The sequence below is a fragment of the Rhincodon typus genome, chromosome 27 (assembly GCF_021869965.1).
Source record: "Rhincodon typus isolate 14 chromosome 27, sRhiTyp1.1, whole genome shotgun sequence".
Lineage (NCBI taxonomy): Eukaryota > Metazoa > Chordata > Chondrichthyes > Orectolobiformes > Rhincodontidae > Rhincodon > Rhincodon typus.
In genome coordinates, this window is record NC_063358.1 from 24,919,967 (window position 1) to 24,937,204 (window position 17,238).

Here is a 17,238-nt window from a genome sequence, read left to right on the forward strand (position 1 = left end):
AATTTACTTTAGTGTATCAACAATACCTTGCATTTATATAATGGCTTTAATGTAATCAGACTGCTCAAGGTGCTTCATTGATCACTGTTTAACTTGCACCCACATAACATTACATAAAAATGCACTTCCTATAATCTATGCCACAACTATTAAAGGTAAGCATCCCACATGCCTTTTTAACCACCCCATTAACCTGTCCTGTCACCTTCAAAGATCTATGGACAAGCATCCCAAGATCATCTGTTCCTCTTATATAAGTATATCTACATCCCCTGATACAGATATTGCTGCATAGAAAAAGTTGGAACAACTTTATCACTCTTTCCATTGTCCATTGAATTTTTAAATCCGGTATGTACACAAAACAAATATGACAGTGAACGACATAAAAAGAGATTAGGTCAGATAACTAAAAGCTTGGTCAAAGAGGTAGGTTTTAAGGAGTGCCTTAGAAGATGAAAATAAGGTAGAGAGACAGATGGGTGCAAGGAGGGAATTCTGAAGTTTAGGACCCAGGAAACTGACCATAAATAGTGAAGTAATTAAAATTAGAGATATGCAAAAGGCCAGAATTGGATGAGCACATCATCCCATTCTAACACCATTCTAACGCCAGAATGAAGGACAGAAATTTCAGAGGATTGTGTGACTGGAGGAGATTACAGAGATAGGGTGGAGTTAGGTGGTTGAGAAATTTGAAGACAAGGATGAAAATTTAAGTATCAATTAATAGCTTGACCAGGAGCCAATGTTAAGCAGTGAGCACAGTGGTGATAGTTGAATTCTATTTGCTACAAGTTAAGACGAAGACAGCAGAGTTTACAATGCCTTCAAGTTTATAGAGGACAGAAGTAGTCAAGTCTAGGGGTAATAAAAGCAAGAATGAGGGTTTCAGCTTCACGTAAAGTGAGACAGGTGAATTTTGATGCTGATATGGAAGAGGAATGTTGTAAAAATATGATCAGAACTTCATCTCTGGGTCAAATATGACACCAATGTTGTGAATGGACTTATTGAGGCAATATGGATGTAGGAGGCAAACTAACATTTTAACTTTTGTTTCTATACTTGTTGAATTAAATGCTTCTCAAGATGATGGATATCTGTGTTCGGTAAAGGAACACTTTTGCACATTTAGTATTATCATTATCACTCCCGGGACAAGCACAACTCACGTCATATAAAGGTTAAAGCATGCTGTTCTGCCCCAACAATATTCATCAACATCATCAGTAAAGGATCATATTCTTTTGTAAAAATTTTTAAAATTGTGTTTATTATTCTCAACATGCAACCATTGATAATTACTGCTAACTTACGTGAAGTCTTATGTTATGAATTTATGCCTACAAGCAACTGGGTTGTTTAAATCCACTTCTCTTGAGATTCTTTAAAGACAGCAGAGAGCTCATGGAGAGAGCGAAGATTTCAGACAGATCTCTTGCTTCTGATCTCCATCCAAGGACAACTAATGGAAAATTGAGGGGAGTATATAGAAAAACAATTGGAAAGCAATTTACCTTAACTCTCAAAAACTTTGCAAAACCTGCAATAGATTACTTTGAACTGGAGAGCCCTTGGCTATATTGCCAATTCAGTAGCCATATTGTCAATGGTAATATTGCACAAAACTAGATGGATTTAATCTGTTATTGAACAAGTTGATTTGGGTTGAGGGTAGAATGTTGGCTTGGACACAAGGACACCTCTCCATTCTTTTTCATATAGTGACATGATTCTTTTATTTAACATCATTCCAATCAGTGGAACAATTAGGTGGGACCTCAGTTTAACATTTCATTTGAAGGATGAGGCCATTGGCTAATTGCTCAAGACTTGGCGACAATGTTAATTGCTAAATCAAGGTTGCATTTAACATCAAGTTAGATTGGATTCTGACTGTAAAATAAGTTATATTTACCACCAAGATTACACTAGATTCTAAACATTTTCTTTTAGGTTTATCTAAATGGACATGCTTTCTATCACAGCTTAGAACAATTACTTCAGCTTTTGGGTACATGAATATTTTGTAATCAATTTTTAATTTAATCAAAATGTTTAGAAAATTACCTCTTGGGCAGAGAATTGGTTGTAACTTTGTTAGCACAGCTATGAAGATCAGTAAGATCCCAGGTTTAATTTCCCAATCTATGCTTAGTTGCTAAAATCAGCTCAGTAATAGGAATACTACAACTGGTGTTAATGTACTTAGATTGAATAAGGGGCAAGCATCTAAGATTCCTGCTCTTCATTGCTATCCATTCTGTCCCTGTGAATGTTTACAGATGCTGATGCCCAATTAAGGGACGCAACTGTAATTCTGTGCAATAAATTGCCTTTGTAATTAAGCTGTCACATGGAGGATGGTCATTTGAGGAAAGTGTTGCAGTGCAATGGTGGTCTAGGAACTCTACTCCCACAGTAACCAAATCCCTTTAGAATGAGAGAGAGAAAAAGAAGAGAATGAACCTGGGGCAGGGGGAATATGTGGAGAAAATGTAATTATTTTCATATGAAAATATGTAATGATTCTACATACCCTTCTCAATAGCAAATTCTCAACAGAACGTTGGTTAATGTATGAAGCTCCTGTTAGACTCTGTCAAAATTTCTGTTAATAGTTTTCTTTATCAGGTTTTTCTTTTTCTTTTATGCAGACTATACCCCAATAGATGTAAGATATGTACCTTGAACAAATTTGCTTTTCATTTACCAAATGCAGATTTTTTCATATTCTATAAGTCAAATAATAATCACAACAGTGAAATGAATGAATGCCTCATACTTCTTCAGCTCACTCTTACCCTGAAGCAATATAGAATAGTCAGAGCATACATCTCAACCCTGGAAACAATGGATGAGGCCAAAGAAATATTCTACTTCTGTGTTAATCGTTTATTATCCCAAGTCCCAAAGGCAGACAAGTTGATTTTATTCAACACCAGAGTTGGAAGGAACACAATCCTCTGGAAAAGTGATTGGCAAGAAAGCTGTAGGGAAGGGAAATTCTAATGGAGTTCTCCTCCTAATGAAATGTCTAGAGCATGGTCTGATCATAATGAACACGCTATTTTGTCAGAAGGACAAATACAAGAGCTTATGCGACACCCTCACACTGAACAATGCACATGTTTGCCTATATCATCATCAGATTGCTGAACTGTATGGGTGTCTGCATCATCCACACTGTGACTGGAGCATGACTGCTGCAGGAAATTCAATGTCAAACTCAAGGACACTGCAAAGAAAGTTATTCAGTCAACACCTGTCAGCCAATTTAGCATTGCTCAGTAAACAGGAGCTGCTGAATATTCAAGGTGCCTGTTCTGCTCTGAAAACAATTGCAAGCAGCACCTGTGGGGAGATTCTAGGTTTCTCCACCAGAAAACAGAAAGACTGATTTCATGAGAATGACCATGAAAATGAGGAGGTGCCAAAAGGTATTCCTGAGCTGGAAACACTACGGATACCCTAAGGAAAGAGATGGGTCTATAACTGAAAGAAAGTCGAGATTCAACAAAACACTCAACACTGAAGGAACAGGTAGTGTGTAGAAACAGTGCAAGAAATCCAGAAACTTTTGACAATCATGAAGTGTCTGGGTTCTTCAGTGCAGTCAAGACCATTTATGGCCCTAGCATCTCAGGACCTCCTGTTGTTGTTCTGAACTTCTGTTTCTGCAATGCAGGACTTTTATTTCTCTATCTTCTAAGATCTTGTAACTGCAGAAGCTGTACCTAGGTACCTTTGTACCTAAGTTAGCACTATAAGTAGCATCATTTAAACTTTTCACTGTACTCATTTGAATATATGTGACAATAAAGCTAATTCAATTCAATACTCCACTAAAAGCTAAAGATGGAGTGATGTCCATCAAGGACAGAGTGACAGTCCACACTTTTTGGAAGGAGGACTTTGAGGATTTCCTCAATAGAGATTCGGTCTGGACATAAATTGACTGCTTCACATGGCACTCTACTCCCCATGACGTTAACACAGCCCTAGCCTGACATGACATTGAAAATTTCATACAAAAACTGAGAACAAATAGGCTACCAGAGCAGCCAATACTGCCAAAATACTGAAATACAGTAGTGAAGCACATTTGGCACAAGCAGATAACCTCATCTCCCTCATCTGGCAGGTGGACAGCATATCAGGGATCTTTGAGATGCCATATTATAACAATTTCAAGAAAGAAAGAAAGAATGTCAATTGCAGTAACTGCAGAGGGGTTTCTCTGCTTACCATCATGGGAAGGTATCTGCAAGAATTCTCTTCAACCAGCTCTTCCCAATAGCTGAAGAACTCCTCCAGATGTGATAATGTAGTTTTTATTCAAGACCAAAAGATTCAGGTGGACATGATCTTCACAGTGCGATAAATACAAGAAAAGTGCAGAGAGCAGCAACAACCTTTATACCTGTTCTTCTTTCAATTCAGAAAGGCCTCCACCTCTGTCAACAGAGACCGGTTACAGAAGATCCTCATTAAATTTGGTTCTTGCATAAATTCATCAGCATCCTCCATCTGCTGCACAATGACATGCAAGTCATGATCCCCCGCAAAAGACTCTCCACAGACCGAATATGAACGTAAACTACTGTCAAGTGATGCTGCGTCATTATGCCAATACTCTTCTCCATTTTGCTCCCTGCAACACTCCACTCCATATTCAGGAAGCTTCTTGCTGGTGTGGAACTAATCTATAAGATAAGTGGGAACTGTCAACTTGCATCCCTCCAGTCTAGAACCAAAATCTCTGTCATTGAGGTGTGGTATTCAGAAGATGCCTGCATGTGTGCACCATACTCTGAAGCTGAGATCCTAACCATCATCAATGTATTCATGGAGGCATGAGAGAATGGTCCTTAAGCTAAACTTCAAGAAAACAAAGGTCCTTTACCAGTCTGTAGAAGATTATCCCCACAACTATCAAAATCCATGGTAAATCATGGGACAATGTGAATCAATTTTCATATCTGAGAGCCTCTTCTCAGTGAGGGCAGACATAGATGATGAAATTCAATATTGTCTCCAATGTCCCAGGACAGGAAGAGAGTATTTGATGATGAATATCTCAATCTCAACACCAAGCTCATGGGTTAACAGCAACAGTATTTCCAGTCCTCATGTATGTATTGGAGATGTAGACAATGTACGACAGATACTGCAAATCCCTTGAGAAATATCATCAGTGAAACCTCCAAAAAATCCTGCAAATTTAATTGTGTCTTTTCTCAGGCCAACATCTCTGTCACTGCTTATGGTGCATTAGTTGTGTTGGGTAGGTCATGTTGTTTACATGTGTAACACAAGATTCTAGAAAAAATTACTTATTCTGGAATTTATATGGCAAGTTGATGCAGGTATAATAGCAACATTTAAAAAACATTTGGATAGGTACATGGATGGGAAGGGTTTAGAGGGATATGGACCAAGTGTGGCAATTGGAACTAGCTGAGTGGGCACCAGTTTGAGCCAAAAGGCCTGTTTCCATGCTGTATTACTCTATGACTCCAAGACTAAGTGGTTACCAGGAAGGCAGGAGAAATGCTTAAAGGATGTCCTCAAATTATCCCTGAAAAATTGTGACATCCCCACTGATACCTGGGAATCTCTCTCCCACGATCACACAAACAGAAGAAACACCCATGAAGGTGTCATTCTGTTTGAATAGGCCCAAGCACAAACAGAGGAAAGAGCATGCAGAAATTTCAACATACCAAACACCTTATCCTCAAATACCACCTGCCTATACGTGGCAGGCTGTATGGACCTAGCAGTGGACTGTTTAGTCACCTCAGGATCCCCAGCTTCAGAGTGGAAGACAGTCATCCTCAGTCTCCAGGGACTGCCTAAGGGGAGATGCAGAGTCAGAACAGTAATCTAATTCTTGTTGTTCTTGAAATCAAACTGTTTAACAACAACTTACTACACGGAGAGGTTTTTGTTAGTTATTAATAAAAACAATTATAGGAATAATTCCTATATAGGAATAAATCTAGCTTTCATGTATCATTAATACGTTTAATCAACTGTACTTATTTCTATTATTATCAGCTGCAACAACAACTTGTATCTGTACAGCAGCTTTAAAAATGTCACAGGCAGATTTAAAGTAAAATTGGACATCCTACCGGATTTTCTATAATTCCATACTATGATATTAGGGCATGTCGTCAGAGAAGTCAGAAATCATACGACACTAGGTTACAGTCCAAGGGGTTTATCTGAAATGGGAATTAGCAATTTTATACTTTCGTGTACATGGATATTTTTGGATTGGCCGATGTTGAACTCCTGATAAGCACAAAGTGGAAGTTGCCGAGCCACGCGTCAAATTAAGATGGAGGTTGTGAATAAGGTCTATCAACTACAACAGACTGCTGTTCAATTCCAGGTTGAATGTGTGGAAGCACTTCCGGGTGGTTGCTGGGCCAGAGACGGTGGGATCATGGCTGCTGACGGGTTGCAGGAGCAGGTTTTAAAGCTGCAGACTCGCTTGTCAGAGGCTCAGGAACCGAAGAAGGTAAAGAATCGCCAGTTACAGGATTTCTAAATTACCTCAGAGATTCACGGTGGAGGCACAACTCGAGAAACAGAGTAACGAATCTTATCACGAAGACATTTGACTTAACACCTGGAAAACCGATGCTTGATCCATTGAATAACAACAGTGCAAGCGCTGGGGAACCCGGGGTCAGGCCATTGCCTGGATGTTTATCTTTTATCTGCGGTGTTAATCAGCTTGTTTTATTAAATTTATGTCTTTAATTTCTGTCCATAGAAAGCAAAAATACGCCCGTGTCTTCACTGTTGTGAGTGAAAGTGATGACATTGCATTCTTTAGAAGTCCCGATTTATCTGAATTAAATAGAACTGCTCAGTACATTTAAGAGAACAGAAATGTTTTGCTGCCACGTTGACTTTAAATGAAATACTTATTTTTTTTTATTTTACAAACCATCAGGAACACTTTTTCATGAGATTAATTCAAAGTTATTTTTAAAGACTGGTAATGAATAATTAAGTGATGGGCAACGGATAGATTAAATGTATGAAATGGTGTTAGCAGATAATTTTGATATCCCTCTGCAATTGGGGATCTCAAGAATGTAAGTTATGTCTAAAGGAAGCAGTGCGGACAAGTAGTACTTAGTTTTGGCATGGAATTTTCTCTGTTGATTGTTTAGCTGAATTCTGTTGATTTTTTTTTTTTAAAAATTGAATTATTGGATGTTATATCAGTTCTGCAATTTGTTCGGTGTAGGGTGCCGAGCAGGCAGGCTCTCTGGCCTAGCCTCTCATGTAAATATGAGGTTCATTGAAAAATCTGCCCATATCATAACTTGTACCAAATACCATTCATTTGTCACCTCTTGGCTTGCTGACCAGCTTCTGGTTAACCAATACCTTAATTTTCAAATTCTCATCCTTGTTTTCAAATCCTTCAGTAGCTGAGCCCCTCCCTTTGATACAATGTAATCCAGCTCCACAATCCTCTGGGAAATTTCACGTTTCTTTAATTCATGCCTCTTGAGCCATGCTTTTAGCTGCAAGGCATTTAACTTGGGAATTCCTTTCCTAAAACCCTCTCATTCAATCCATCTTTCTTCCTTTAAGATGCCTTTAAACCAGACTTCATTGCCCAAGCATTTGTCATTTGTCCCAATATCTTTTTTTTTTGTGTAGCTTGGTGTCCTGTTTTTTTACACCAAAATACCTCGAAAGTGCCTTAATGTTTTGTTATGTTAAAGGTGCTATATAAATGCAAATTGGTTTTGTAAAGGGCAATTATTTCCCACTTTCTCTAATCAAAGGACAATGTGATGTTATAACAACAGCTTGCCACAGTTGGATCTCTCTAAGATGTGGCAGAATGTGAAGCATCTGTATAAAGGTAAAAGTTTTAACTCTTAAAATCTGTGCTGTTGCAACTGGATTTCAATTTGTCTTTATTTTGGAGTTTCTGGTTGGTTCTCTGCTTATTTCTGTGGTTTCTGTTTGTCAGAAATTGCAGACTAGACCTGCCACCCCTTTGAAGTTGACTTCTTTGATTCAAGTCTGGCCTATCTAGATGTAGTATCCGTATAGTTGTATGTTCTAATTTACAGCCAGATTGCATCCTGATGCAGATTGGCGTTAGAAACCATACTTTGCCACAATATGTTGTAAATAGGGGATAAAAATCAAATTGGATCTGGATCATTTTAATCCTAAACTAAATTTAATCTGCCATTGAAAGGGTAATGTTTTAATCAACTGTATGGATGCTTCTGCTCAGTCCTAATCCTCACTCCTCAGCAGGACAGCTGGCAATCTGGGAGGCAAAGTGTATTGTAACAATTTCAAATATGTCTGCATCTATGCTTAAAATAATCTGGCCATTTTGGGGATGTACCAGTAGTCTCTAATGGACATTGAATCATTACAGTTTCAATAAGAAAATTCAATGGTCAATTAAGTGGTTCTGTGTGCTCTGGGGGTAATCTTGTGATTTCCATATATCTTTGATTTGTGAGGCCATTTTGATTAATATAGCAGACCCTTCGGTCCATCTTGTCCATGCTAACCAGATATCCTAAGTAAATCTAGTCCCGTTTACCTGCATTTGGCCCATAGCCCGCTAAACCCTTCCTATTCATATACCTATCTAGATGCCTTTTGTGAGTTTTGCAAAGCTAGCATTGGTAGTCTTCCTGTAGTTGTCGTGATAAAATAGGGTGGACTTTCATTCAGCTGTTAAACTGCTAAAGAAGACTTATTAGGCTGCTTCAAAAGACATTTAATAGTCTCACATTTCTGTGCGACTGGAGTTGCAAATGGGCTGGCCTAGTCGAAGGCAGCAGAATTATCTCTTTCAAAGAATATCAATGATCAGTTAGATATTTTATGGTGATCTGACAACTTTGAATTTCAATACAGTATATTGTTTCACTGATTCCAGATTTTTAAAATTGAATTATTTGTGAACTCGCATTCTAAGGATTAATAATCCAGTGTTATAAACACTACACCAGCGTACCTATGATGAATATTGTAGGTTTTACTTCCAAACTTAGTGTGTAGCCTCAGTTCAGCTAGAATGGAGACTAAATGTTTTCCACAAGAGTGGGCAATTATTTAATTTGGCACTGATGAACATCATAACCAGATCTTGGAGTGGAAGAAATAGGTGTATTTGTAAATTCCTTGTAACATGAAAATATTTTAACTCATGGTTCTGATACTGACTTTAACTTCTCACTACAAAGTATTCAGTCAAAAGTTTTAAAGTTTTGTTTAATGAAAAGTCGTTGGCCTCAAACATTAACTTTATTCTGACTGAATGGATGCTGCCTAATGTGCTGAGTATTTCCAGCATTCTGTTTTTAGTACATGGATTTTAGCATTGTTTGGTTCCATCTTTTATTATTGGATACTTTCTAAATATAGATGAACAAAAGTTATCCATGTGTGAATACTTGTCCACAAGGGATCCCTTCAGCAGCTGTATTTGTGGGATTGCTTTATTGAAGAATTACAGTTGCTAATTTAGACTGAATAGGTGAAATCTTGGTAAATATCTGCCTGGTTAAAGTGTAAAATGGCTTTGCATTATTCCAATTAGTCCAGTTTATATAGAGAATTTATTCCTAGAAAATGGATTATTTTTCCAAAATTGAGCAGTAGAATAATGTAAAAAGGCAACTAGATAGCTAGGAAGAAATTGAAAGTCAGTATGCAGTCGGGATTCTGATGCCATTGGCACCTTTGATCCCAGATCACATTATTATCTTTCACTTCTACTGCAGTTATTTTTGTACAGTCACTGGAAAGAACTTTATTGAAGTGCAAGATTGCTATGATTTCCAATTGACAATCAGTTTAAAAAAAAATTCTTTCTTAATTAATTTGTAGGGCATACACTCTCTATTTATATCACTCAAGTAAAATGAATGAAAACTTCCCTGATGACCCAAATAGGTAAGGTAATGACTAGATTAGTTCTGACAGACCCAAGAAAAATGTGGTAGGGTTAACCCCCTAAGATTCAACTGTTTCTGAACCAGTTGATATGAATAGTTACAAATTAAATTTCATAACCCTGGTAAGCTGGGAAAGGGAAACTCACTGTCTTTCTGCCCTGATTTGTTATCCTGGGACATCTGGATGTACATGTAGATATCAAGTAATGTTTTGGCTATGTGTGTTCCCTCGTTAAGTCACCTGTTGACAACTCTCGCTCTCTGAGCATATGTGGAAGTCATGTTTTCTAAGAAATATGTCATCTGCTTATTCTTCTAAGCAAAATGCACTGCTTCACACTTGCTGATATTGAAATTAGTTTGACAATTAAATGACCATTCTGCAAGTTCGTTAATATCGACTTGTACTTTTTCACTGTCTCCTTCATTACTAATGATACTCCCCAATTTGGAGTCATGCATAAATTATGAATCCAAGTCATTTTTAAACGTAGTAAACAAGAGTTGTCCCGCATGGATCTTTATGGGGCACGACATCACACTTTTTTAGCCAGTCTGACTGACCAACTTCTATTTTCTGTTTTGACTGACATGGAAGGAGCCCTGATTGAGTTATCTTCCAGTGCTTCAGTTTTGTTCCTTGTTTACTTGTGCATTATCTGAGTTCCATGGCTGACACACTGGGGATTCATGGGAATGATAGTTTATCTCACCCTGCATGTCAATGTGTTCACATCCATGCTTCCTTTTTCAAGCCTTTTAAATTATCACAGTGTTTTCCTGCTTAAATTTGAAGTGCCTGTAGGTTTTTCCATTTGAGATAGGAATTACTTTGAACATTCATGTGGAAAGATAATCTATACCATATAAATCTAGTTGGTTTGTTTATTCTGATGAGATTTTTGGATGTTCAAGCAGTGTGAGTGCCAGGAGTGATTGAGGTCTGGCATTGCACCATTTGTTGAGTGGTCCTTGTTTCCTCTGGGGTACTGCAGCAAAACAATGAACAGCTGCTTGGGTTGAGTGATCAAATTGTATGTTCCTCTTGCCAAACTTTCGAGGCAACAATTTCTACACAATTGGTCAATAAAACTATTTATACCATTGCATTGGAAGCTCTAGCATGCTGTAGCATTACTTGTATCTACTTGGAGAGAAGGTGTAGTGATTCATTATCAAGAGAGCTGGTCTTCAACTGCTCTTCTTGGCTAGCTGGAAGACTCGGACATACTTTTCTCTTGATTTTGAAATGGGGCACAAGGAAAGCCAGTTTTGAACTTGTAGTGGCGTCAAGTTTACTGGTATGAAACGGACTGTATATTTTTATTGAAATAATTTTTTTTTTTTGGAATATTTTTAAATATGTTGGAAATATATTGTAAACAGAAGCTGATCGGTACTGTGTTTCCTGCTATCGTGGTTGCCTTGACACTCTTTAATGGAGAAAAGTTCCTCAAAGCTAGAGTCAGGAAATATAACCTGGCTTCTGTTTTCTCAGTATTGTAAACAAATATAAAAATCTCTTGAAGAACAGGTGGATATTACAACATTCCAAAGACATTTGGACAGGTACATGAATAGGAAAGGTTTGGAGGGATATGGGCCAAATGCAGGCAAATGGGACTAGTTAAATTTGGGATACCTTCTCGGCATGGATGGGTTGGACTGAAGAATCTGTTTCTGTGCTGTGTGACACTATGACTCTATGATTCTATAAGTGTAAGTGTTAGGTGATCTCCTTTTTTTTAGAAAGTAGTACAGAGTTGCAGTTCTGTAGCTGCTTTCATGACCTCAGGTGGCTCTAAGCATTTTACAGCCAATGCAGTACTTTTAGAAGTATAGGTACTGTTGCAATGTGGGAAATGTGACTGTCTATTTGTGTCCAGCAAACACCCATAAACAGTGCTGTGATGATGACCAGATAATCTATTTTTTTAATAATTTGTTGATTTGAGGGAAAAATAGTGGCTAGATTAATTTAAAATCAATTTGGGAAGGCAAGTGATGTACCAAACCTGAAGTATCAGTATTGATGTGTCCCTGTTGTACTCTGCTTACAGAGATTAATGCTATGGGGATGTTTTCATTACCTGGATTTGATTCTGAAGATAGTTACTTCTATTTAGTTTCTTACAGAAAGTCTGTGATATTCAGACACATTTGAAGCAATGATATGTTGTTGTTTAAACAACTGATTTTTAAATGGTGGACAGTATGTTAAAGGACAGGAAACATTGATTAAGAAGCAAGTTCTAAAGCTGTAATTCTGTTTGTGTTTTGTGGATAGCACTGTTACTGTTCTTAAAAAGCCAAATTTTTGTGCATTTTAAAAATTAATATTGTCACAGCTGAGGTATCAGAAATGCTTATTGCTGAGATATAAACAATTATTAATGAATCTTTATTAATCACTTGATATTAAATGCCACCATTTCAGAAGAGGCAATTATGCCTTTGACTTTTTGATTTTGTGTAGTATTAATCGAGGAACATTTTAAAATTCTGTTTAATGTTTCCAGATTTTTGACAATTTAATTTGCTTCTGTTGAGGAAGTGTTGGATGTGGGTACAATTACAACGTTTAAAAGACATTTGGATACATGCATGAATAGGAAAGGTTTGGATGGATATGGGCCAGGAGCAGGCAGGCGGGACTAGTTTAGTTTGGGATTATATTTGGCATGGACTGGTCGGACCGAAGGGTCTGTTTCTGTGTTGTGAGACTATGACTTTCCATTGTTCACCAGGCCCTCTTCTTGTATTCGCTTGTGGAATGTGGGCATTGCTGGCTGGCCACCATTTATTACTGGTCCCTAGTTTCCCTTGAGAAGGTGGTCGTGAACTGCCTTCTTGAGCTGCTGCAGTCCATGTGCTGTAGGTAGACTCACACTACCCTTGGGGAGGGAATTCCAGGATTTTGACCCAGTGAACAGTGGAGGAACAGTGAAATATTTTCAAATCGGGAAGGTGAATGGCTTGGAGGGGAACTTGCAGCTGGTGGTGCCATGTAACTGCTGCCCTTGTCCTTCTGGACGGAAGTAGTCATGGATTTGGAAGATGCAGTATTAAGGATCTTTGGTGAATTTCTGCAGTGCGTCTTGCAGACAGCAGCAGCAGGGTGTACTGAGCATCAGTAGTGGAGAGATTGGACGCTTGTGCATGTAGTGCCAATGAAGCAGGCTTTTTTGTTCTAGATAGTGTCAAGCTTCTTGTCATTGGAGCTGCACCCATCTTGGCAAGTGGAAAATATTCCATCACAGGCCTGACTTTTTCCTTGTAGATGACAGACAGGCTTTGGGGATTCAGGAGGTGAGTTACTTGCTGCATTATTCCTAGCCTTTGACCTGCTCTTGTAGCCACTGTGTTTATGTGATGATTCCAGTTAAGTTTCTGGTCAATAGTGGAAACCACCACCACCACCCCCCCCCCCCCCCCGCCCCCCCCAGATGTTGATGCTGGGGTTTCAACGATAGTAACACCATTGAATGTCGAGAGGCGATGGTTAGATTGTCTCTGTCTCTTACTGAAGATGGTCATTTCCTGGCATTTGTGTGGCATGAATGTTATTTGTCACTTGTCAGCCCAGTCCTTGACTTTGTCCTGATCTTGTTGTATTTGAACATGAACTGCTTCACCATCTGAGGAACATTGTGCAATCATTGGCGAACATTCCCACTTTTTAACCTTTATGATGGAGAAAAGGTCATTGATGAAGCAGCCTAGGACACTGCCCTGAGGAACTCCTACAGAGATGCCCTGGACTTGAGGTGGCTGACCTCCAACAGTCACAACCGTCTTCCAATGTACGAGGTATGATTCCAACCTCTGTGGAGAGTTTGCCTTCTGATGCCCATTGATTCTAGTTTTCCTATGGTTCCTTAATGCCATATTTGGTTGAATGCAGCCTTGATGTCAAGGACTTTGACTCTCACCTCACCTCTGGCATTCTACACTTTTGTCCATGTTTGAACCAAAGCTGTAATAAGGTCTGGAGATGAGTGGCCCTGTGGAACCCAACTGGGCCACACTGAACAGCATGTACTGAGTAGAGGCTGCTTGATAGCACTGTTTATGACACCTTCCTTCACTTTACTGATCATCGAAAATAGGCTGATGGGGTGGTAATTGACCACATTAGATTTATCGTGCTTTTTGTGTACTGGACATACCTGGGTAACTTTCCACATTGTCACGTAGATACTAGTATTGTAACTATACTGGAAGAACTTGACTAGGGGAGTGGCAAGTTCTGGAGCACAAGTCTTTAGTACTATTGCCAGAATGTTGTCAGGGCCCATAGCCTTTACAGTATCCAGTGCCTCTAACTGTTTCTTGATATCATGCGGAGTGAATCGAATTGGCAGAAGATGGGTATCTGTGATTCTGGGTCCACTGGAGGACGCTGAGATGGATCATCCAGATGGCACTTCTGACTGAAGATTGCTACAAGAGCTTCAGCTTTATCTTTTGCACCGATATCGGGACCCTTCAATCATTGATAATGGGGATATTTATGGAGCCTCTTCCTCCTCCAATGAATTGTTTATAATTGTCCACCACCTTTTATAACTAAATGTGGCTGGACTGTACAGTTTCGATCTGATCTGTTGATTGTGGGATTGCTCAGCTTTGTCTATCACTTGCTGCTTGGTAAACAAGTACACCTGTTTGGTAGCTTCACCAAACTGACACACCACATTTTTAGGTATGCCTGGTGCTGCTCCTGGCATGCCTTTCTGCACTCTCCATTGAAACAGGGTTGATCGCCTGGTTTGATGCAATGGTTGAGTGGGGAATATGCCAGGCCATGAGATTGCAGGTTATGCTGGGGTACAATTCTGCTGTTGTTGATGGCCCATAGCACCTTATGGTTCCCAGCCTTGAGCCACTAGAGCTGATCAAAGTCTGTCCCATTTAGCATGTTGATAGTGCCACACAACACAATGGAGAGTATTCTCGATCAGAAGGTGGGATTTCGTCTCCACGAGGACTTGACCTCGTCTAGCAACTAAGTCCTTTAGGACCTCACCAGCTGAATCAATTATGCTGAAGCAGAGCCACCCTGGGTAGTGGGCATTGAAATTCCCCACCCAGAGTACATTCTGTGCCCTTTCCACCCTTGGTGCTTCCTTCAAGTATTGTTCAACATGCACGAATACTGACTCATCAGTTAAGGGAGGATGGTACATGGTCATCAGCATGAGATTTCCTTGCCCATGCTTAATTTGAAGTTGTGAGACTTCATGGGATCTGGAGCCAATGTTGAGGACTCCCAGGGCAACACCCTACTGATTGTATACACTGTGCTGCCATCTTTTTTGGTCTGTCCTGCTGGTGGAATGGAACATGTGATGGGATGGTGATGGTGGTGTCTGGGACATTGTAAGATATAGCTATGCTTGCCTACTGTGAGACAGCGCTCCCAATTTTCGCACCATCCCCCAATGTTAATGAGGAGGAATTTGCAGGGTTGACAGGGCTGTTTCTGCTGTTGTCTTTTATGGTACCTAAGTCGATGCCAGGTGATCCACACAGTTACATTTTTGTTGAAAGTTTGTAGCGATTGATACAACTGAGTGGCTTGCTAGGCCATTTCAGAGGGCAGTTGAGAGTCAACCATTTTGCTTTGGGTTTGAAATCACGTGTCATAGAATTGTAGAATCCCTACAGTGTGGAAGCAGGCCATTCAGCCCATTGAGTCTATTACTAAACCTCCAAAGATCATTCCACCCAGACCCATAATCCCTTCCCTAGCCCTGTAACCCTGCATTTCCCATGGCTAATCCACCAAGCCTACACACCTTCAGACTGTGGGAGGAAACCGGGGAACCCACCTGAACACGGGGAGAATGTGCAAACTCCATACGATTGCCTGTGGCGGTTGTGGGGTGGGCCACTGGGAATTGAACTCGAGTCCCTGGCGCTGTGAGGCAGCAGTGCTAATGACTGACCCACCATACCACCTGCACGGTTTAGGCCAGACCAGGTGAGGATGGCAGAGTTCCTTCTCTGAAGGACATTAGTTAGCCGGATGGATGTTTCTGACAATAGTTTCATGGTTAACAGTAGATTCTCATTCCAGAATTTTTTTAAAATTGAATTTAAATTCCACCATTCACTCATTTTGGGATTTGAATCTGGGCCCCCAGAATATTAGCTGAGTTTCTGTATTAACAATCACCATCACCACCTCTCTGAAGCTCAGGAGCTTCCTTTAGCTAAAAGAGTAAGATAATTCATGTTGACTTTTTTTTAACAAACCTGTCAAGGTGTGTGCTAACTGACTACAAAACTTTGAACTTATTCTCTCCCTTTCTGTACCTTACCACAACCATTTCCCCTTGCTGTTCACCATTGATCGAATCCTGCTTTAATGAAAAAAGATCACTGTGTGAACTAAGATAAATCTAGAACACTGAAATGCATGTGAGCCTGAGGAGCTGTTCGTTCTGTTGTGATAAATTTAGTATACAGGTCATGAATAAGAAGCAGAGCATAGCTGTGTTTTGATGTTTAAATTATTGGACATGATGTTTGTTCTGACTGTACAGTTTTCCTGTTTATTCAGCAAGGGATGGTGTTGTATTCTCAATAGCTGTCTCACCTGCTCTATCACGTAATTGATTTGTTTGTATTCCTTTTGGAGGTAATATTATGTGGAAAATATTTTAATTACTGGCACATGGTCAAAAATCTTATTTGTTTAAAGAGATTGGTAGTATGATTGAGCATTTTATGTTCAACGGCTTAGCCTGGTGAATAGCTGCTGTTGAAGTTTCAAGAATGGTAAACCTACACAATGTAGCATTAAAAAACTTCTGCTTTTGGGGATGAGAAGGGAGAACAGTGGGGGGGAGAAGCAAGAGGTTACCATCATACTTGTGATCTAATTACAACTGCTAAGGTTGACAGGATGAAAATCTTCTATGAACCATGTGAAATTATTATAAGTAGTTTCAGCCTACCTCACATTGGGATTATGCCTTGTTTTCCATTGCTTGCTCACCAGTCAGTTGCTTTTATAGAATTATTCCTTACTCAATAGATCCCAGATCTAGTGACAGAGTACAGGGCAATATAAATGGAAATCTTGATGGTATCTTATTACATTTTTCCTCTCCTGGATAGGTTCCTCCAATTACAAATCAGTTGCAATCAGAAATTTAGGATAAGGGGAATCTCAATTATGACTGACTTTCTATGGGATAACAAACAAATATACTGCAAGTGCTTGGCAAGCTATAGTAACATCTGTGGAGAAAAA

At 39.3% G+C, this 17,238-nt stretch overlaps 1 protein-coding gene and 1 long non-coding RNA gene across 2 annotated transcripts in view; one reads left to right on the forward strand and one right to left on the reverse strand.

Annotated features, from left to right (window-relative positions):
* Window positions 1–1,276: 1,276 nt before the first annotated feature.
* LOC125486230 lies at window positions 1,277–6,432 on the reverse strand. Its single transcript, XR_007264918.1, has 3 exons — window positions 6,144–6,432; window positions 5,730–5,861; window positions 1,277–1,468 (listed from the first exon to the last, which is right to left on the reverse strand). It is a non-coding gene; the product is annotated as an uncharacterized LOC125486230 (long non-coding RNA).
* eloa (elongin A) overlaps window positions 6,335–17,238 on the forward strand; it is a 48,851-nt gene continuing 37,947 nt past the window's right edge. Inside the window, exon 1 of the mRNA XM_048612863.1 lies at window positions 6,335–6,535. Within this exon, the coding sequence (XP_048468820.1) occupies window positions 6,353–6,535 (183 nt within the window). The 5' untranslated portion in view covers window positions 6,335–6,352. The remainder of the gene's footprint in view (window positions 6,536–17,238) is intronic.